Source organism: Rhinolophus sinicus, chromosome 13, assembly GCF_057876585.1.
Source record: "Rhinolophus sinicus isolate RSI-liver-muscle chromosome 13, RSI-T2T, whole genome shotgun sequence".
Taxonomy (NCBI): Eukaryota; Metazoa; Chordata; class Mammalia; order Chiroptera; family Rhinolophidae; genus Rhinolophus; species Rhinolophus sinicus.
Genome location: NC_142513.1, coordinates 18086722 through 18108787, shown reverse-complemented (window position 1 = coordinate 18108787; position 22066 = coordinate 18086722). Strand labels below are relative to the sequence as shown.

The window sequence follows — 22066 nt, the reverse complement described above, 5'->3', positions numbered from 1 at the left end:
TGAGCTTTGTTCTAGGATGTAGTTAAATCACTTTGAAATAGTTTTGTTCCTTTTGAGGCTTACTTTTAAGCTCTGTTAGGTGGGACCAGCCTCACATTGAGTCTGTGACTAATTTGGCCTCATTACTGAAGCAATATGCTTCTGGGTACTCTACGTGATGAACTGTGAATTCACAAGGTTTTTCCACCGTGACTGGTGGGAACACAAACTATTTCCTGGCCCTCAGTGACGGGCTCTCGGGATTGCTTCCTCCTTCTTCTTTCAGGTGGTTCTTTTCTGCACGTTGGTTAATTTCCTCCCATGCATGTTGGAATCAGTACCCAACTGAAGACTCAGAGGGGACCCTCTGTACATCTCTGTGCAACTCTTGCTTCTGGGACTCTGTCCTTTGAACTCCAGCCACATTGGTCTCTCCAGAGTCCTCCCTGCTCTGAGGCCTGGAAGCTCTCCATGCAGCCAGTTGGGCTCCTGGCATGTGCTTCCCTCTGTCCAGGATCCCTGTCTTGTGCTAGCCGATGGCACATGTCTGAAAACCATTGTTTTGTATTTTGTCCTTTTGTGTATTTGTTTTAGGCGTGGGAGGGGATGTAAATCCAATCCCTGTTATTCCATCTTGGCCCAAAGTGGAAGTCCAACAGTATATATATTATATACTTTATAAAATACTTTCTAAACTACATTTTCTTACTATTTATTGTTGGTGAATATAATGCAATTAACTTTTGTGTATTGTTCATTTATTAAGCAACTTTGCTTTGTAATGTATCAGTAAGGCTTTGGTACTATAACAACACCCAAATCTCAAATCAAGGACTTTCAATGACAAATGTTTATTTTTCACTCTTGGTACATCCCTCGCTGGCCATCTAAAGCTCTGCTCCACATCTTTATTTTGGGATTCAGGCTGAAGGAGCAGTGTTTAATAGGATATGACTCTCATGGCAGAGAGAAAAGATTGATGATGTAATAAATCTTAAAACTTCTCTAAAGACACACATATTACTTACACTCACATTTTATTGGCCATAAAAAGTCACACGACCAGGCATGATGTCTGTGGCGGGAGGAGGGATGTGTAAGCCGTGACGTGTTTGAGCTGGCTCGTACAGGCTCATTGGTTGTACACATCTCTTTCCAACACTGAGTTTGGTGACACCACATTGGTAACTTGAAATTGGCTATGGCAGGAGTATTTACACCATGTAAATGGACAAGCACAACAAATCAGCACTTTTTTCCTAAAGAGCTAATTGTTAAACTTTTAGTAGCAAACCGCTGGATATACGTATATGCCTGATTTAGAGAGTAGCAGTTAATAGTTCAGAACAAGATTATTTTCTGTCACATTTTATTTGTGTGTGTGTGTGTGTGTGTGTGTGTGTGTTTAAATTTTACTGGCTATGACTTCTAGTGCAGTACTGAATGGGCGTAACAATAAAGGGCAAACTTGTCTTCCCTAGTGTTAAAAGGAATGCATTTTACCATTCGATGTGTTTGCTTTGAGATTTTTGGAGAGAGTATTGATCAGAGTAAGAAAATTTTTTCACTTTCTGACATCAGAGTCACATACTTGGTCAATCAGTGCTATCAAATACTTCCTCTGCATTTATTGAGATGGTTTTTTAGTGTTAATAGAATGAAAATTCCATTAATGGATTTTCTGGTGTTGAGCTAATTTTGCATTCCTGGGATAGGCCCATCTTTTTTTATGTTTTCTAGGATTCTGTATTTAGAAATTTTATATTTACACTTATGAATAAGATTGGCCTGTAATTTTACTCCCTTGGAAAGGTTTTGGTATCAGAGGTTGTTTTTTGTTTGTTTGTTTTTAGCTTTATTAAATGAGTTGGGTAATATTCCTTAATTTTCTGTTTTCTGTAGGAGTTTAGGTAAAATTGGAATTATTTCCTTCTTGAATGTTTGGTAGAACTTGATCATGATGCCATCTTCACCTTGAATTTTCTTTGAGAGAAGATTTTTAAGTACTGATTCAGTTTTCTGAATGGTTTTAGATTTTCTTTTTTATGTTTCTTGAGTCAGTTGGGAAAATTTATATTTTCCTAGGAATTTGTCCATCTCACCTGTTTTGCAAATTTTGGGCATAAAATTAGTTCTTCTGTTCTTAACGTCTGCTGAATCCATAGTTTTCCCCCCTTCTATTTATTCCTGTTATTGTTTATTCATTTTTTCCTCTTTATTCTTGATCATTCTTGCTAGAGATTTGTCAATTTTATTGGTCCTTTTAATTAAAGAACCACATTTGGGCTTTGTTGATCCTCTTTATTAAGGGGTTGGCAACTAAAGCCATGAGCCAAATCTGGCTAAGGCCTATTTTTCTATGGCTAGCAAGCGAAGAATGGTTTTTATATCTTAAAAGTGTGTGTATATACATAAACTCACACACACAAAGAAAAACATGCCACAGAGACCATAGGTGGCCCATGAAACCTAAAATATTTTCTGTCTGGCCTTTTACGTAGTTTGCCAACCCGTGCTCTCTAGAGTTCTGGTTTTTTGGTCACTGATTGTTGATCTTACTTTGCTGTCAGCTCAGCCATGCCGTGAGTGGTTTCTCTGCCTATCTAGCCCACCCGAGGGCTAGAAACAAAAATTTTAACCTCCATTTTACACATACTCGTTTTGTTTCCTGGCATAGACAGTCAAGCAGTGGTTGGGACCCGTAGTTTATGAAAAATGGATGAGAACAGAAATTTAAAATTGAAAAATTATGTCTAGCAACATAGAAGACCACCATTATTCTATTTTAGTGGTGGCATGTCCCTTAGCAGCTCCCAAAGCACCAGTGTTCTTTGGCACTATAGTTTGAGAGCAGCTATGAACTTAGTCGTATTGATCTCACTGTCTAAATCCTGGATCCTACAACATGATCTTATATTTTGGGAGCTAAAAGGGAGTGAACTTTATCATTTACATTGCAAAGCAAACAAAAATGCCCTCATATAGCATTATCCAAGTTTCTTGCCAGGATTACCAGGATCAGCTGATGATTCCGTGTCGTTTTAAAAATGCCCCCTGCCCCACTTTTTTTTCATTCCTTGGTTTTCAGGCCAAGGGAGGGAGTGGACTTTACCCTTTCACTTTGTCTTTCAAATAAGTTTTCTCTAAGGCTCCGTCCCTCTTTTGTATATATTTTCTGCACCCTCTCAGGGTAGTTTTATTCATACCTCCTACCACTGATTCAGTTACTACCCATAGATTTAATGATTCTCCCAAATTTGCCCCTATTTGTAATCTTATTCCTGGATTCCAGACCCGTACGTCCAAGTGGGACATCACTGCCTTGTCTCACAGGCACTGAGCTCACCCTGAACTCAGTCTGAAGTCAACCCTTTTTGCTTCTAGCCTACTATTACTTTGCTTTTTTTTTTACCAGTCTGTCTGCCTCTAATACATTTTCCCTTTCTTCTGCCTCCCTGCCCCACCCCAATACTGTCCAACCCTCTGTGGCAAATATAATCTTTCTAATGCACAGCGTCAGCAGGCTTCCTGCTTTGCTGCTGCCCCTCTTGCTCGTTCTGTTCCAGGAACACCACGCACCACTTCCCTGAAAGTTCATGATTACTCATGTCTTTGCATACGCTGCGATTTCCTTGGCTTGAAATACCCTCTGCCTTTTTGCCTGTGCGGGAGAGACCTCCAGCAAAGCTCGGTTCAAGCATCAGCTCCTGTGAGCCCCCACCCTCCTGCCCTCCCCCCCCCCTCCCGACTCAAACATAGTCAGTCCTCCTTCCTGTATTCATGTCCTACTTTGTATACACCTCCACTGTTGCATTTGGCTGTTCTCAGTAGACGCACTACTGCGTGTCTGCCTCCCCTGTGAACGGAGCTTCCCCAGAAGCTCGAGCTGTGCCTGTCGCTACCTCCTCAGCTTAATATCTGGCACCTGTTAGGTACCTTATAAATATTTGATGAAAGAACAAATGAACAACAAAAAAATGACACTCAGAGTGCATGTTCATTGCAAAAGTGCTTTTGTATAATAAAGAAGAATAAGCTAATTAAAACAAGAACAGAAACGTCCGTCTCCTCACTCCTCCTCATCAGATGGTTTCCTTTGGCAGCACAGGGCGCGTCCGCGGAAGCTCAGCCATCTCCCACAGCCGCCCACTGGCGTGGAGGCCGGCGTTCACATTGGTTCTGGCATGATCGACAACCAATGAACCCGGACAAGACTAAGATAAACGACTTGTCCTCCCGTAGAATAAATATTTCAAATAAAGTCAACCCAAGAAAGTCAGGCCAAACAGCTATTGATTGCTAAAAGCCTGAACTTAAGCCCAATGAATATTCCCAAGTTCACCTCCATGCAGCTTGCCTAAATGGTGATCAATATGCAATTACTGCCCCCCTTTAAACATGTCTTACACTGCCTACCTGAAGAAGGGTTTTACTTTTTAAATCTTCGGTTTATTGAATTTGCTTAGGCAGGGGAAAAGCAAGAGGGAGACTTGGCCAAACCAGGGTCCTTTGCCCTTAGTATTTCAAACAATTCCAGGCTCTTTGTGAAATGGTTTAAATGTATGCTGAGTGGTCACTGAAGGTGCCCTGTTATTATACATGGCTGTCATTCATTTCAAGAGGCCTTTTCCTGAGTGACTAAACAATAAGGGTATTGTGGCTCAGTTTCCTAATTTGTGCTCACATGATTATCTGCCCTAGTCATAACCTTTGTAAATTCAAGTTTATAAAGTGGGTTGCTGAAGTCCAGCTGCAGTGAAAACAAGTGGATATTTTTTTTGTCGGGTTTCCTGTTGGAATTTCATCTTGATGCAGAAAACCCTTTCCTGCTGAATTTGGAGTCTTGTTTGCCCTGCCCCTAATGTTTAAGATACCATGTCTCACAAATAAGCCTTTTTCATGCCACTGCCATCATCAGACCCCTTTGTCATTTCTCACTTACTCTGTTGTTACTGTCTTCCCTGCCCCGAAGCTCGGTGTCCCTTCATCACACTGCTGCCTGATTAAGCCTTCTGAAATGTACCTGAAATGTATCCACCTCGTACCCTCCTTTTCTTAACATTTCATGTCTTCTCCACATCGATGGCAGGGAGCCCAGGTGCCCTGGTAGCACGTCTAGGGCGTGCCATGGCCTGTTCCTGCCCACCTCTCCTTCGTCATCTTCCACCACCGGTCATTCAAAACGATTTCTAGTTCCCTCAGGTGGCACGCTCTTACAAGCATCCTGTACCTTTGCACATGCTGTTTACCCATTACTGCCACCAATGTCATCGTTCTCTCGTCTCTGCCTGGCAAATACTCGTTCTTTGGACTCAGTTCAGATGTCGCCTTCCATTTGACACCTTCACTGATTTCTCCCCGATAAAGTTAATTATCTCCAGCTCTCACCTCCTTGAACTTAATTTCCACTGCTTCCGGCTTTTGAAATTATTTTTATTTACCTGTCCTTCAATTGCTTAAAGACAGGGAGCTTATAATTCTGAGCACCTCGTGTCATGCTTGCTGCATGAAGACCTGTGCTCAGTAATAACCTTTTTTTTTGCTTTTTAAACTCAGTAGTTGGATTAAATGTCATGTGTAAGTATCTGTGGATTGTTTTGATTGATCCCCACAGCAAGGGGAATAAAGGTAGGGATATTCCAATACATTGTTGATATTTGGGCTTGGCACCAAGTGGGATAACCAGCAATCTCAGTTTGCCCAGGACTGAGGGGTTTCCTGGGATATTGTACTTTCAATGCTAAAAATGAAGCAGTTTCAGGTAAACAAGGATGGTCTAGCAGCGCAGGGCATGGTTGGCAAGCTTTTTACCTACTCTCCTTTCCTCCACTCGTTGGGACCCAGTCCTGGCTGGCTAGTCTGAGCCAGGATAGCATGCTTTGGCGTCATTATAGCACTTTAATAATGGAATATTTTAGTAGTCTTTCCTCTACAAAAGACTATCCAAAGGGATATTATTTCTAATTCCTTTACTTTGGCTTTCAGGTAAGAAATTGGATGAAGGGCTTTAGGTTCTGCTGTTACCCCCTTTCTGATCAGGCTTGCCTCCCCTTGCCTGACCAATCACTTTGCTCCATGGATTAATTCTAGGCCTTTTTTTTCTTTAGTGTTTTCATCACCATTGGCTTCTTGACACCCTTAACATATGGTTAAATTACCCATGTTTTTAAAAATAATAAAAATCTTAACCCTGGCTTCCGTCTCAAGTTGATGGACTCTTCTCTAGGCTTTACTAATGAGTAGCCCACGCTCACCCCTCTTACTGGCTCACTTCCTTTCAAATATTTACATATGTATCTGTCTTTCTCCATACTCCCCGAAGTACATATACTCTGTCTTACTGTAAAGTAACTGACAACATAACGGTTTCAGAACAAACATGTTGAATTGTATCTTCTTAACTGACAGAGTTAGTTCTTTACTTGGCAGCTTCATTGTGTCCTGCAAGCAAGACTAGGTAGGTGGCACTGCCTTTCATCCAGCCCATGTTTCTCTCTCTGATCTAAGCCAGAATACTGGTCCCTGTTCTCTCTCAAACATGCCAGCCTTCCGTCTGGTTTTGGACTTTGGGCCTTTGTACTTGCTGTGCCTTCTGCCTCTAATATTTTGCCCCTAATGTGTACATGGCCAGTTCATCTCAGACCTCAATACAGATGTTACCCCTAAAGAGGCCTTCCTTAATTACCTAACCCCAAATAGCCTCTCCAGCCATTCTTTCACGTTGCTTTATTTCCATGACACTTAACCACTATCAAGTATCTTGCATTTCCGTTTGTCTCCTGCAGTTAGAATTCAGCTCCGTGACCACGGGAACTTGATCTGTCCTATTCACAAAAGAGGAATCCAGTAAATATTTGTAGATTGAGTAGTATGCGAGGGGAAAAAATTATATGCTGACTTATACTTGTCTTTGGTTATTTCATATTAATTTAGTCTCCTCGAATAGATTTAAATAGTTCTGAAAGCAGAAGCCATGTCTTAATTTTTGTTTTTCTCTTGTGCCTACCACAATACTAAGTGCTCAGTAAATACTGAGTCATGGCTTGGTTGGTAGATTTATCAGCTGTACTAAAATAGGAAATGACTGCCTTGCTCCTCTCTTTCTCAGCGTGTTAAAGGAAACAACATAAGGTTATGTTATGTTGGTGCAAAAGTAATTGCGGTTTTTTCAATTATTTGTAACCTTTTAAACTGCAATTACTTTTGCACCAACCTAATAGAAAATGATAGTCCTTCGAAAAGTAGCTGCAAGAGCAGTAGCTGGTGGCAGGATTATTCTATGATCTTTGGACTCAAGGGGGGGAAATCATCTTTATTTTCTCTTGAAAATAGTTTATCTTTTCTAATTCTCCAATCTTTGATATTAAGATAATGCTCCATATAGAATTTTGAATATATTACCTTTTGTGCTTATCGTTCTGACCAGAAGATGTTGTTCATTTTACTATATACTCTCATAATTGTTAACAAGTGTGCAACATTCCATGTAGATATATCACAATGTAATAACTGGCTCATTGGTGGGTATTTAAGTTGTTTGTGTTCTGTGTTTTTTTCCCATTATAATGAGTACTGTAGTAAATACACATTATTATTATTATTATTATCATTATTAAAATCTAGAACATCCCCATGAAATGCCTTATATGAAACCTCTTGTTCCCAGAGAAAAGAAGGTCTCCCGGAGCAGCGCCCTGAAAGTACTGGACCATGCCATGATCGGACCTGAGGGCACGGACAATTGCCATAAGTTTGTTGACATTCTTGGCTTACGAACCATCTTCCCCCTCTTTATGAAATCTCCCAGGAAGATCAAGAAAGTGGGGACCACTGAGAAGGAACATGAAGGTAGGATTCCCTGAGGAAGTCAGCCTAAGTTTAGGTGCATTAGGAGAAACGGGGGAAATGAGAGCTACTTTTGCAAAACTCAGACGTGCAGTTGAGGAGTGGACTGTTATGTTACCTTTTTCTTTTTTATCTTTTTCTTTTCTGTGTATGGAAAAGTCCCCCAGAGACCCCAGATCACTGACGGCCTTTGTTCCATTGGTTCTCTGCTTGCTTGCATCCTAGTGGTTCCATTTCCTTCTGGCCTGTTAATAAGTCTGTGGGTAAAGGTTTTGTTTTCTTCACCATAATTTGTAGCAAGTTGTCTCTCTGATGGAAGACCCTTTTGAAAAGAGTAATGAGGTGACAACACATGTCACCTCCGGAGTGGTGCTTTCATGTATTTCTGTATTAAAGGATGATTCAGCTAACATCAGGAATTGCCGAAATAAACTATTTACAGCCCAGATTCCCCTTTTTATGTTTCTCCTCCCTGATGGTGCATACTCCCAGCAAAACGCTGCCATGAATTGCGATGCTGTAACCACAGTAGTTACTGCCAGGCCAATCTCTTCCTGCTATTGTCTAGTGGCCTGCTGTACCCCTCCCCCCAGTAAATCGCCGCAGTGCAATCGGGAAGGCGAGGGATTTATGGGCACTGGCAGTTCTACTGGAGGCTAACAGACACTTGCATCAGAGAATTTACATGGTTGGGTGGTTATTGTATAGTGTGGGGAGGGGGCCGGAAGGGGGAGGAGGAGCTGGTGTGTGTGTTAGAGGGGACGAGAACCTGAGCTGATTGGCTGACTAATTTGGTTGTCTTGTCAAAAGCTAACGTTTGTCCCTTGGTTTGGGTTATTTTCTCTTTCTTTCTTTTTTTTTTTTTTTTTTTTGGCATTGATAGAATTGGTGTAGGTATCTGCAGGATCTTTTGCGTTCCTCAGCCTCCTAGGTAAAAGTTTCACTTCTCAGATGGACTGGGCTTAGTGTCTTCCAACTGGAGTGGCTAAAGGAAGGTGATGTCACTTGTCTTCTGTGATCATCTCCAGTGATGCCTCCTCTGATCACATCAGCTCTCCAGAGACAACAGAAAGTTTGGCAAGGGAGGAACTGGCAGTGCAAAGAACTGAACTAGAGAGCTGATAACAATAGAGAGTTCAATTCAGCTTACGTCCGGTATTGACCAGTCGCCACCGCCTGTACACATGTTAATCCTGCTGCTGATCTTTTTCGTTTCCTCAGTAGAAATTCGGCAAAATGAGGCCATGGGAGAGGGCATAGGTAGTCTTGGAGACCTAAGAGATAACATTTTGGAGACAGTCACCTGCCACTGTCCTAGTACTGCTGTGTTATGGGCTGTCTTCCTGAGGCCTCACAACTAGTGAAGCAGCTAGTGATACCTTCGTTTTTTTCAGATAAGGAAATCAGCTGGGAAAGGAAGCACACTCTGGGTCTGCAGCTAACCAGCTGTGTGACTTTAGACCCTTTATGTAACTTCTCTGGACTGCATTTTCCTTTCTGGTCTATAAAATGGGGAGACTAGACCAGTGCACTAGAAGCCCTGATATCTATACCTTAAGATTCTGAGGCACCAGTCCTGTTGTCAAGGCTTTGCCCTGTAACCCAGGAAACTCCTCAAGGGCTGTGCTGTGGCTCACTGGCTGGGTTCTGCTGAGAGACTACGTTCATCTCCATCCCGCTGGAGAAAAGCAAAGGAAAACGGAAACGGCCCTCAGCTGGCTCTTGCTCAGTGTGCGTGGTACTGAGAGGAGGAGAAGTGACAGATTCAGCGAGCAGCTGTTTTCCTTCTGAAAAATGTGCCCGGTGGCATGCTGGAAACAGTACATTTGCTCCAGAGTACTCGCATTAGGGATTTGATAACATTATATTAGTGAGGGCAATGGCTTGGTGAGACAGCTCCTGGAAGGCATGTTGGGGCTATAATGGCTGGTGAGGATGAGCTCCGCATCTTCAGTACACCAGCACCCAGAAAGAAGAGGTGAACCCCAAGGAGACAGTACCGCTCGGGGCCTCCTCGGAGGAAGCCCCAGCTCGGGGCGGCTGCTGCTTGCCACCTGGCGCACGCGCCATGCAGGCAGGCTGAGAATGAAGGAAGAGCAGGGCTGGGTGCATTGTGTAAGATTTCTCTGTCCGGTCCTGTCCTCTGGGTGACTGTCTGTGTGCTGGTCCTTCTCATGCAGGTGGACTAGCTTTGGAGGCTGAGTTAGAGCCCAGGAGCCTCAGGCCATCCGGAGTATTTACAGACATGCCCCGCTCAGTCCTGCCCCCAGGCTTCCACCAGGCCCTTCCCTCCAGCGGCAACAATTTTCTCTGTCTGCCTGGCTCCCTTTACTCCTGGTGTCACTTTCTCGGGGAGGCATATCGTGAGCCCCTCGACCAGTAGAGCGCCTCCCATTAAATGGACTCTTGGTCCTGGGACTTTGTCTTCATAGCCTTGAAGATTATGGACCCAGCAGCCTTGTCACCTCTGGGACCCAGGGTCCAGGCTTGGTATGTGGTGGGTGCACAGGAAATGTTTATTGGCTGCAAGATGCACTTCCCTGAAAGATGGCTTGTGAAAAAAACATCAGTTTGGGGCTCTCCTCAGAACCCTGCAAGGTTGACGTCAGTACTTGACTTTAGTTCAGATTGATAGTTATCAGTCATACACCTGGGGTGAGTGTCTTTCACTCCGCTTATTTGGCAGCAAAAGCAAGTGAGGTGCTAGCCATCAATTTCACTCCCCTTCAGAGCCATATCCTTAAGAGCCGGGCTGTGGATAGAACTTCCTTGTAGGTGAGTTCACCCTATGACAAGCTTCTTTCGATGATCCAGCAACTCCTAATGAACACTATGGGCTGGGAATCAGCCTGCCATTCCAGAAGCTCTGGAGGGCTGCCTGCACTCTTCCCGTTCTTTCTCGTCAGCGCTCAGGGGCTTGTCACATATCAGGGTTAGCCTCCTTTAGGTTTATCCTGGTCCCGTGTCAGCCCTTCGCACGTCTCAGGACCTTCCCCAGACTCCTGGTAACGGTGTAGCCCAGTGTGGTACAGATGAAGCACTGCTGTCAACCACGCGGTCTTGGGCAAATTCCTAAATTCTCTGGCCCTCATTTGGCACCTCTGGACAATAGAGAGGCTATGTCTACCACACAGGGTGGTTGTGAGGGTCGGGTGAGATGACGCACGCTTAGCATAGATGCCAGAAGAGAGGAGGCACCTTAAGAAGTGTAAGTCTCACTAACAAACCTATCTCCAGTTCTGCTCAGCCTGGCCTTCGTCACGTGCATCCATCCTAAGAGGTCACCAGGAAGGCCAGGCAAAGAGACTGCTCAGACCTGGGTTGGGGGAGGACTGGGAGCGGGTGGGTTTCCCTTACGCTGAGTAGTGGGTGGCATAAAAGCAGCTGTGTTCCCAAAGCCCACAAGAAGGGACGTTGAGAGAGGAGAACTTTACCATTAAGATGAATCTAGAGATGAGGGAAGAAGCAGAAACTGTCCTTGTAACCTAGAGTTGCTGGTAATTTAGTTCCTCTTTTGTGAGTTGGGGTGGAGAAGGAAAAGAATTATTGTAATTGAAATCCATTCAGGTTTGCATAATAAAACCTTCAGAAATAGATCAGGGGAGGCACTTAGCTTGGGGGATGGTTGGAAAGAAAAACTTTGCCCTTGTGTGCAATAGCATGATTGGCTGCCTCCTTGGTTTTACAAAGAATAGCGCCATATATATATATATATATCTTGTCTCCTTGGTAGTGACTGCTTCCGAATAGGAGGGGAGAAGAAAAGAGCTGGTATCCAGAAATGGCATTTGACCTTTATTTCCTGTCTCTTTTTAAAATTCTTATTAAAATAGGTCCAATTTTTCTTGTATTGCTTCATTAGGTTGGTGAGTTATTGAGTTTGTAGCAGTTCTAGTTAATTGCGCTATTTTCCAGGTTCCCCTGGAGGCTGTTAGAAGCTTTACGGGGGTGAGCTCCCAGGCAGTGTGTAGGTGTGTGGTGTGCGTGCCGGGCGTGTGCACACGTTTTACCTTATCAACAGTGACAGCAGTTGATACCAGGTCAGCGCTTTAAGGAACGCCTTTCTGGCATCTGCAAAGACTTGGAATTCTGGTAGACTCCACGTGTCAGGACGCATGCAGTGGCCGGTGCTTCTTGGATCCCTCACCGTGAGGAAGTGCAGAGGAGAGCTCCCACCACCTGCTAGGGTTAGAGGAGGGAAAGGGCAAACCTCTTCTGCAGTCCGAAAAGAAGGGAGTTGAGCCAACATAGGCAAGAAGGAAACATTTTCAGCCTCCATGGTGGACTATAGCAATGACATGGCATTGTTTGGGGCCAGCTTTTATGGGGGTCTCCTGCTGTGTTTAAAATTTAACAAAGGCCTAGTATGTGACCGGTCTCAGGGAGAAAGGGAACAAAACAGAATGCCTGTCCCAAAACAGAAAGCTGCTCTTTCCTAGTGTTCCATCTCCAGATTCTTTTCCTCTGCCTGTCCATCAGATGTTTTCATGTGGATTGGCAGCGTCTTCCCCGGTTCTTTTTTTTTTTTATCTCCATGTACTCTTCTTAGGTGATCGCATCTACTACCCGCAGCTTTAACCTCTATCTCTTTGCCATCGATTCCCAAATCTTCAACCTTGTCTCTTCCCCAAGCTCTAGTCAGCACAGCTAATTAACCAGCAGACAATCCCACTAGATAAGATACCCAGCTCTTTCAAAACCATCCCTTCATTGCCCAAGTCTCTTCTGTTTCCCTACCCTGGTAAATGTCACCACTCTCCACTCCACCACCCGAAGTAAAAATCAATGCACTATGCTGAACTCTGCTATTCCCCACGTATAATTGATCTTAAGTCCTATGAATTTTACCTTACAAAAAGCTCTTGAATCAGTTCTTCTTTTCTTCCTTGCCATGACTGCTCTCGTCTCCTCTCCTGACCTATCACTGTAGCCTTCATAAGCCTCTCTGCTTTAGTTTCCCAATTTTCCTCCCCTCTCAGAGTCTGTCCTGCATGCCACCACCCAAATTAGAGAGGCACTCCCGGCCCTCAACAAGTTTATAGTTTAAGGAAGGAGGGGAAAGCAATTTTGCAAATATTTACTGGAAAACCATATTAGCATGTACGAAGACGTAGCAGACAAGAGTACTTCATTGTTAAACGGAATCAGAGAACAGGAATGCTTAGAGAGGAAGACACTTTTGGTAGAAGGTAGATGTCATACAGGTTCAAATAAAGGGCACTGGAATCTCAGCCTACCAGTTAAGTTGTTATTACCTATATTCAGCATGTGGAAGAGTGTCTTCTCACAACCCATCCTGTCTGAGGCTTACCACAGCCCCTAAAGCTTCTAACTTCTCCTTCTGAAGATGGGGAGATTGTAAGATTCAAGGAGCTCATGACTTCAAGTCATACAGTGCGTAACGAGCTAAACTCAGACTTAGACCCTCAGCTTCTGATGACAAATCTCACACTTGTTTCACGAAGCCATGCCATTGGTATTTGTTCTTCTGGGTCCAGCCAAACTAGCTCGCTCTTCTCTGGATTGTTTGTGAGGTCAAAAGTTCTCAATCAGAAGACCTTAGTTCTAATCTTGGTGCTTTGACCCAGAGCTGGTCATCATGGTGGAGGGGACTCTTATCCTTTCAAATTGCGTAAGTCATTAGAAACAAATGGCAAATGACTTGGTGAAATTGTTGTTAAGTGCTGGTACATGGTAGGTGCTCAGTAAGTATTGGGTGAATGAATAAATGCATTTATTTAACACCTGTGTACCATATACAATCATGATCAAGACACATGCCTATAGTTAGAAATTGTGGCCTCTTACGTTAACCAGTTTATGATTCTCCCTTAAAACTACAGCATCCGTCCCAGGGTAACGTGTAATACATGTCTGTTTATGCATCTATAAGAATAGAATTAATGCCTTCCTCCTTGGAATGTTGTGAGAGTTATTGTGAGATGACTTACACAAGTCTAACATAGGGTAGGGATTGGATAAACGTTCGTTTATTATGAATCACTATTTTAATACTGACCCCAGACATCATACTATACTAAATGGTATATTAGAGGTTGTGGAAACCCAGACTTCTAGGGATTCTGGGAAGGCTTAAGAAAAGAGATGACATTTAAGTGTTCCTTGAAAGATAAACAGTGTTTCATTTTTATACTAATGAGGGGAATGGCAGAGAGGACAGTGAGCGCTAAGGCATGTAGAACAGTTATTATGATCTGGGTGATTAAGAACACAGGTTTTGGATGAAGACAAGACTTGGGTTGGTGTCTTGGTCCTGTCATTTATTAGCTGTGTGACTTTGGGAAGGTTGCTTATCCTCTCTGAGCCTCTATTGCCTCAGTTGTAAAATTGGGATAATATTGGAATCTCTCATAAGGGTGCTATGTGAGGATTAAATGAAATAATACACAAAAAGTGCTTAGCACAATGCCTGCTTCATTAGTTAATATCCATGTCTGCAGTGAGGATGGGTTTCCCATTTGTGTTCCGCTTCTTTCTACTCTGCCAGTCATTTTAGAAGTACTCGCCTGAAGAACTGCTTTCCCTCCCTGAATCTGTCATTCATAGAGGTGGACTGTAAGCGTGCCATTCCTTTGCAGAATGTAAGATGGAAAGTTTCCCCAGAGAAGACAAACCAGGGAGCCCCAGGTCCCCACTTCTCCATATTACTTGTAAAAAGATAATTCAAAGATTTCTCCCACCCCTTTTTATATTCCCCAAGCTTAAAAATCACAAAGGGTTGGTTGTAGTGGTCAGAGCAATGAGCAAGTGAAGGATGAACAGTATTTAATTTTAAGAATGGCATTAAGTCATGTGTTAACAGGCACTTTACGTTAAACAAGGATGGAAATGTCTCGCTCTTGCTTTTTGTTGCTATTTGAAAACCTTATAACTGAACAGTTTCTGGATCAATTCCCTTTCTCTCCCTCCAGCTGCTTGTCTCATTCCTGACCTCAGATGACAAAATGTGGGCATGCTGAAATAGTAATGTGTTTGGGTTTGGGGTTCCTCTCATCAGGCTTGAGGGGATGATTTTGAGTGTTGCACATCTGGTTTGCTAACTGGTTCCAGTCGTGTTAAGAATTTACCCTCAGGCCTTTCTTTCCCAAGTAGAACACAGCATAGTTGTTTGCCAATGAGGAGGACAGTGAAATGCAGGATCTATTTGCCATCCTGGAAGAAATTGTTATTCTCCTTTGCCGGGAGGAGGGGGAAACAGGCTAATGGCCAGCTCACCTTTATTGGGCATCTACTAATATACTCAGGGCTTTACAAGTGTACCTGCTTTACGAGTTAGGCATTTTTATCTCTGTTTCTACAGATAAATCTCACAGTTTGTTAATTACCAAATACCTTTTAACAAATGAGTGACAAAAGCAGAAATAAGCCAAGGTCCGCTTTTATTAGGTGGGTGCAAAAGTAATTGCAGTTTAAAAGATTAAAAATAATTGCAAAAACCACAGTTCCTTTGCACCCACCTAATAAAACTTCTTCCAGCACCCAGGTGGCTCCAGTGATCTTCTGGTTGGTATCCCGAGGCAGCACAGAGAGTTGGAAGGAGGTTTTTGTTTGTAGGCAGACAGACCTCACTCCTCGAATCCCAGCGCTACCCCTAAACGAGCTGGTGGCCTCGGGCAAGTTATTCTCTCTGGTCCCTGACTTTCTCTTCAGTCAATAAGCCTGATCAAATCTTTCTTAAAGAGTTGTGAGAAGAATGATGATCATGATCGTGAGCGTTCCACATAGTCTCCAGCAGGTGGACATTCCATACATAATAATAAAGTTACTGCCTATCCGCCTCCTTTCAAAAAAGTCATCCCTGCCTCTCCTAGTTTTCCTGTTGACATACAGGATCAGATTCCGTGTCTCTTGTGGGTGTGAAGCCCAGCTGTGCACCAGGATTCTGTATCAGACAGGCTGGGTCACAACAAAAGCTGACAGAGATGGGCCAGTCACTAGGTCTCGTGATGGCCTGTTCACCTGGGCCTTAGTTATAATCCTGGTTTTGCTAGCTAGCCCTGTTAAAATGGATCACTTCTTGAATGAGTTACAAGACCCTTTTATTTTCATTTGATGCTCTTGCAGAGTTTATTTCTAGGGATAAGAACCCTAAAGGTAGGTCAGTGAGGCTTCGTTCATTTTTTTTTTTAATTAAGTAAACCACTAACCCTCCTTTGTGCCAGGCTCGGTGCTGTAGATGGAAGGTGAACACGCTCACAGCCCAGCTAGGGAGAAATAGAAACCTGTATTTATATTACAAGGTAAGAATGAAAGGTGACTAATAAGCTCACAACCCAGCTAGGGAGACAGACGTAAAAACCTGCACTTATATTACAAGGTAAAAAGGTAGAAGAAAGTGGGAAACACTGTGGGAACACGGACAAGAGGTTCCTCAGCCAGCCCTGGTGGTGAGAGGACAGGGGGAGGTTAGGAGCAGCTCCCGTTTAGACATGTGGCTCTTGAGACACACCTTAGGCATGACTTAACCAGGTGTAGGAATGTCAAGTGAAAAAAGCGTCATGTGTAAAATAAAAGTTGGGAGGGACAGACTGCAGTGAGCCTTAAACCTCGCTGCCCATCAGAATCATCTAGGATCTTGTTTAAAATCTGAGATCCCAGTTCCACCAGTCTGCACAGTGTTGGCGGACCGGCACTTTATTACGCTCCCCGGGAATACCTCAGAGGCCCCGCAGAGCAGGCGAGAGAATTGACTGAGTTAATACATGTCTGATGCTTAGGACAGTGCCTGGAACACAGTAAGCATTCCTTAGTGTTAGCAGTTATTGCTGCTCTTACCGTTATTTTATTACGTTATTCAAAAAAAAGGACTCCCACATTTTTACAGGTCAGGGGTATAGTACTAATTTTTGTTATTTTGACTACTTCAGCGAATTTAGAACAAATTCAGTTTTGATATTGAGGGCCCGAGTGGAGAGGATGAAGAAGAAACATTTATCACTTCTTTTTTCCTCCTGTGTTTTTCATTTTGCCAGGTGGAGACTTAGTTCTTTAAGTTACAGCATTAGCTGAATTCTTATTTTGGATATAGGATTTTCCACTGGCACATTTTTTATTTTGTCACTATGACTGTTAGTTTTCATTTATAATCTTGATTAAATTTTATAGAAATAGTTTAGTATGCGATGTATCTTCTTTGTAGAAGTAAAACAAATACCAGGAAGGTAGAAGCAACAATAGAGAAACAGGTAAACCCTTTTTAGGTTATTTCTCCAGCATTTTTTGGTGGTACCAAAAAGAGGAAATAACTTAGGGGCTAGGCAGTAATTAACTGTGGACCCTGTTTTATGAAAATTCAACACATAACCTTTACTGGGATATGCTTCTTAGTGTTCCCATTTGAAGGCTTTTTTTCTGAGCACTCATGATAGGCTTTTACATTCTTGATCTCGTTTCATCTAATCTTTACAATAACCCTATGAGCCATGTATTATTACCCACATTCTACAGGTGAGAACACTGAGGCATAGAGAAGTTGTCATTTTCCGAAGATCACACAGCTAGTACATGGTCTTAACTGGGATTTTAACCCAGGATTTTTCCACGGCTGCTCTCCCTCCTCCCCCTCCTGCCCCCCATAAATCCATGTTGCTCACCTGCAGTGGGCCTAATTTAAACTGTTGGGTGTCTGTTCTTATTCAGTTTCTTTAGGTTATCAGTCGTCCTGGCCCTGGTACTGCATAAGTAATCTCCATCTCTCTCTGTCCAAACAGTTTGCCCTGCCACACTTTCTTCACTTCTTGGCTTCCACCTTTAGGCTGTATTTGCCCAGCGATAGCATCCTCTCTCCTGGGGTACTGCTGCAGCCTGCCGTTTCTGTTCCTGAACATGCCTATCTGGTGACCTCGCAATTTCCTGCCTTTCGTTAAACACTTCACTCAGCACTCTGGCCCTGTTTTCTCCCTCTGTCGGTCCCCTCTTGAGAATGAGACCTATGTCTGTAGTTTTCAGCCCTGGCTGATGAGCATCACTTGAAAAGCATTGACAAAATGCATATGCCTGGGCCCCACCTCCAGAAGTTCTGAGGGCTGGGACTCGGCCTCTGTATTTTGAGAAAGCTTCAGAGCCTGTTACGTAGTGATTGTGGAGAACCACTGGCCAAAATGCTCGGAGCGTAAGCTTTGTAAGCATCCTTACTACTTTCTCTCTGTGCTAAGAAAAGATCTTGACATGGTAGGTCTTCCTTTGGGGGAGGCTTGTTAAAAATAGCTTTATTGCTTTTTCTGAATATGAGTAAAATTAACTGGTGTAGGAAATTTAAGCATGTATAAAATGATGGGGGGAAAGTAAAAGTCACCCCCAATCTCACCTTCCAGAATTAATTACTGAAAACATCGTGGACACCATCCATTCAAACATCTGAGTTAGGGGTGGAAGTTGTATATGTGTGCATGTAACTTGGTGTGAATGGGATACACTATTCTGTAACCTGCCGCTTTTACTCATTCCGTCTCAGATGTATTTGTCAGGGGTGAGTCTTTTAATGCACTTAGAAAGCGGGACTGTTTTCATATGGCAGGAGAGATTTCAGGTTAAATGATTAAGTCGTGGAGGTGCTAGGCCTGGGACAGGTGAGCTGTGCTTGCAGGGTGATACTGGCGTTTCCAAGTGTTGGGAGCATGCGGGACTTCGGGGTGGTAAGGACGTGAGGTGTGGACTGAAAGCTCGTGTGGCTAAGTTCATTTGGTTATAATACAAGTGAAGATGCGTGTCAATGGTATCTTTTTAAAATACGTGAGTATTTGAATGTTGGCATCTCACAGTAGATATAATGTAGAAGGGGATAAACTGAAAATAAACTTGTATACATGTCACTGCTCATAAAGAATGCAGTTACACGTGTGAGATGTTTGTTAAGTCCACCTTCCCGGACTCTTGTGAATATTGGATGTGATTTTTTATACGCGGCAGCCTGCAGGTTGCTGGGGAAATGTTCTGTGTATTTAATCAGGTTGCAGTCATACTTGTTTTTTGTTTTTTCAGGGTATGAAAATGTCTTTGGCTTGCTTTTATAGTCAGATTGATTGTGCTTGTGGGTGTCCAGATGCTGATGAGCTGTAATTAGCATAAGAAGGAGGTTGGAAAGATGTCGAACATTCTTTTCTGGTAGCTAAATGACAGGACCCTCCCCCCCAACAGAAATTATTCTCAGGTTCAAAAGAAGCAGCTGTTTTCTTTTTTAGATGTTGACCTGTGAAGGCACAGGTGTTGGGCAGGGGCGGTCACCACTGGGGATGGGGTGGCAGGACCTTGCTGCAGGCTGTCATGGGGCTCTTTTTCTGCAGCCCAGCGCTTTTGCTTGTGAGGTAACTTTAAACTCCTCAAGTAGCCTTGTAGAAAGGAGACCGGGCTGGGTTCAGAAGACTTGGATTTGTGTTTCTGCCATAACTTAAACTCAGGCTCTGTGACTGAACAAATCATTTGCTCTCTCTGAACCCATATGGGTTCCCGCCTTTAAGATGGAGACAATAATATTTTGCAGTGTGTGAGAATTGGATAAGATAATGTATGAGGAAAGTGCTTGTATAGTGTAAAATTATGCATGTGTACAATACGGTAGTGGTGTGTATTCTATCTAGTGTTTTTCCCGTCTCTTACACATTCCTTACATTTTTTTCCCTTGTAACACTTTTCTTCCTTGTCCCTGGCTCCAAAGTAGAAAGAAAATGACTGTTAATTTGTTCCCTATGTGCTGCAAGGTGACCATAAACTAAGTTAAGCACATCCTTTTGATAATCAATAAAAAATATGCCTACAACTTTCTTAAATGTTGATTCCTAATAAATCATGTCTCCATTAAGGATCCCTGCTGGCTGGCAAACTTGGGAATAACAGTGTTTGCTCGCGTCGTTAACAGGCTCCTTTTCCTGTCCAGGTTACTGGTGGTGATGGTGGTGATAGTGTCACATTTATTGAGTGTTTGCTGTGTTCCAGTGTGTCCATGATGTCGTGATAGATAGATAACATCAGCTGTGGGGGGCGGGTATCATTCGCCTGTTTTATTACTGAGGAAACAGCCCCAAAGAAGTTAAGTTCTCGCTCAAATTGCACACACAGTTGAATGTCTGCGAGAACCTAAAGCCCAAGTTCTGGATACCTTGCTTCAGTCTCTCAAGGAGACATCCGAAAACCAAGAAGTTCAATCAGTCTTGAATCACTGAAGCAACAATCCAAGACTGTTAGTAGTTTCTAGAAATAAGATAGGAAAATTTCTACTGCTGGCTTGGCAGGGCAGGAAAGCTCTATTACCAAGTTTTTTGGTATTTGGTAATATGGGTTGTGAAATTTTTTAATATAACTTCAGTCTAAATGTTTGAAATAATGAACCTTATTAGGATAGTTTTTTCTATGTCTTTGACCCATGAATGCAGATTTGAACTGCATAGGTCCACTTATATGTGGACTTCTTTCAATAAATACTGTAAATGTGTTTTCTCTTCGTTGTGATTTTCTTAATAACATTTTCTTTTCTCTAGGCTTACTTTATTGTAAGAATGCAGTATATAATATGTGTAGCCCGCAAAATATGTGCTAATCAACTATTTGTTACCAGTAAGGCTTCCAGTCAATAGTAGGCTGTTAGTAGTTAAGTTTTGGGGGAGTCAGAAGTTATACGTGGATTTTTGACTGTGGGGGAGGGAGGTCAGTGTCCTGTGTTATTCAAGGGTCAACTGTGTATCTTAAGTTAGATGTATTTTTCTAAGCTCTGGCTTGGCATGGATCTTAATAGTGGGGAAAGCGCAGCCTTTCAGAACAAGCAGACTTGAGTTCAAATCCCAGTTTATACCAGCTGGGTAACCTTAAGCATGTTCATTATCTTTATTGATCCCAGATCCCTCATCTGTAACAGTGCTTCTCAGTGTTTATATTGCAAATGAATCACCTTGGGATCTTTTCAAATGCAGTTTCTGCTTCACTAAGTCTGGGGTGAGGCCTGGAATGGTGTATTTCTAACCCACTCCCAGGTGGGGCGGCTGCGGCTCCTCCCACACGCTGAGAAGCTGGCATCTATAAACAGGATATTAACGTCTGACTCACAGGGTTATTGTGGCGCATAGTAGGTGCTTTACAAATGCTAGCCCTCTTCCCCTCTCTTTCTAACATACCTAGGGGATAGCCTTTATTTAAGAAGTGGGTCTGGAAATACGTATTAACAACATGTCCTATCTGTCAAAAGTCCCAAGCTACAGACGGCCTTTCACAAATAATGAGCTCAGGATGAAGCTTTAAAATGAGAGCTGCCCACCTCTGAACACAGCCTGATGGCATAGGAGGCCGATGTGAAGGCGTTCATCCAGAGCTAGTCATCACTGAGGACGTTTCTGGGAAACCTTTGTCTGTAAGGTGGCCTAAAGGAAACCCAACTGGCCTCTTCCTGGAGTTCATTCACCCATCAGTTCTTCGGCCAGTATGTGTTGAACACTTAGTGATGCGAGGCAAGGTGTTAGACCCTGGGAGACACACATGAACCACCTCAGGCCCCCGCCCTGACGTGGGGAGACAACATGCAAATAATGATTATAATACAATACGAGGTTTGATCAAACAATACAGTGAGTGTTTAAATTTAAAAAAAATTATTACAATAAAAGACACTGTCATTAATCCCCCTCAAAATACTCCCCCTCGCTTCAAACACACTTATCCCATCGTTCTTGCCACTTTCTGAAGCAGTTCTGGAAGTCCTCTTTTGTGAGTGTCTTTAGTTGCCCTATTGTGGCTGCCTCGATGTCCTGAATCATTTTGACTTTGGGGAAGAGCCAGAAGTCACACGGTGCCAGATCCAGTGAATAAGGTGGATGAGGACGTGCTGTCATGTTTTTATCTGACAGAAATTGCCGTACCAGAAGCGATGTGTGACACGGAGTATTGCCATGATGGAGGATGATTTACGGCACACTTTAAAACACACCTTCTCTCAACCACAGCTCACACCCGACTGACTACACCCAACAAGTTGAAACTTGTCACACACTGTTACTAAGTTTCAGCTGGCTGCTTCCAGTATTGAAGATCCGTGCCTTTCTGTTGGATGGCACTCGGCAGTAGCATTCACCGTATTTTGTGATCACAACAGAAAGGGTCCGTGTCATACACATCGTTTCTGGTACAGCAGTTTCTGTCAAATGAAAACAGTATGTTGTGTCCTCATCCATCTTGGTCACCAGATCTGGCACCATGTGACTTCTGGCTCTTCCCCAAAGTCAAAATGACAATGAAAGGT

General features: G+C 43.1%; 1 protein-coding gene across 2 annotated transcripts in view; it reads left to right on the top strand.

Moving 5' to 3' along the window:
* The window catches only part of CTNNBL1 (catenin beta like 1), a 144176-nt gene that overhangs the window by 77390 nt on the left and 44720 nt on the right, over positions 1–22066 (top strand). For both annotated transcript variants that reach the window (XM_088789133.1, XM_088789134.1), the window contains one exon: positions 7646–7827. In XM_088789133.1, the coding sequence (XP_088645259.1) occupies positions 7646–7827 (182 nt within the window). The remainder of the gene's footprint in view (positions 1–7645; positions 7828–22066) is intronic.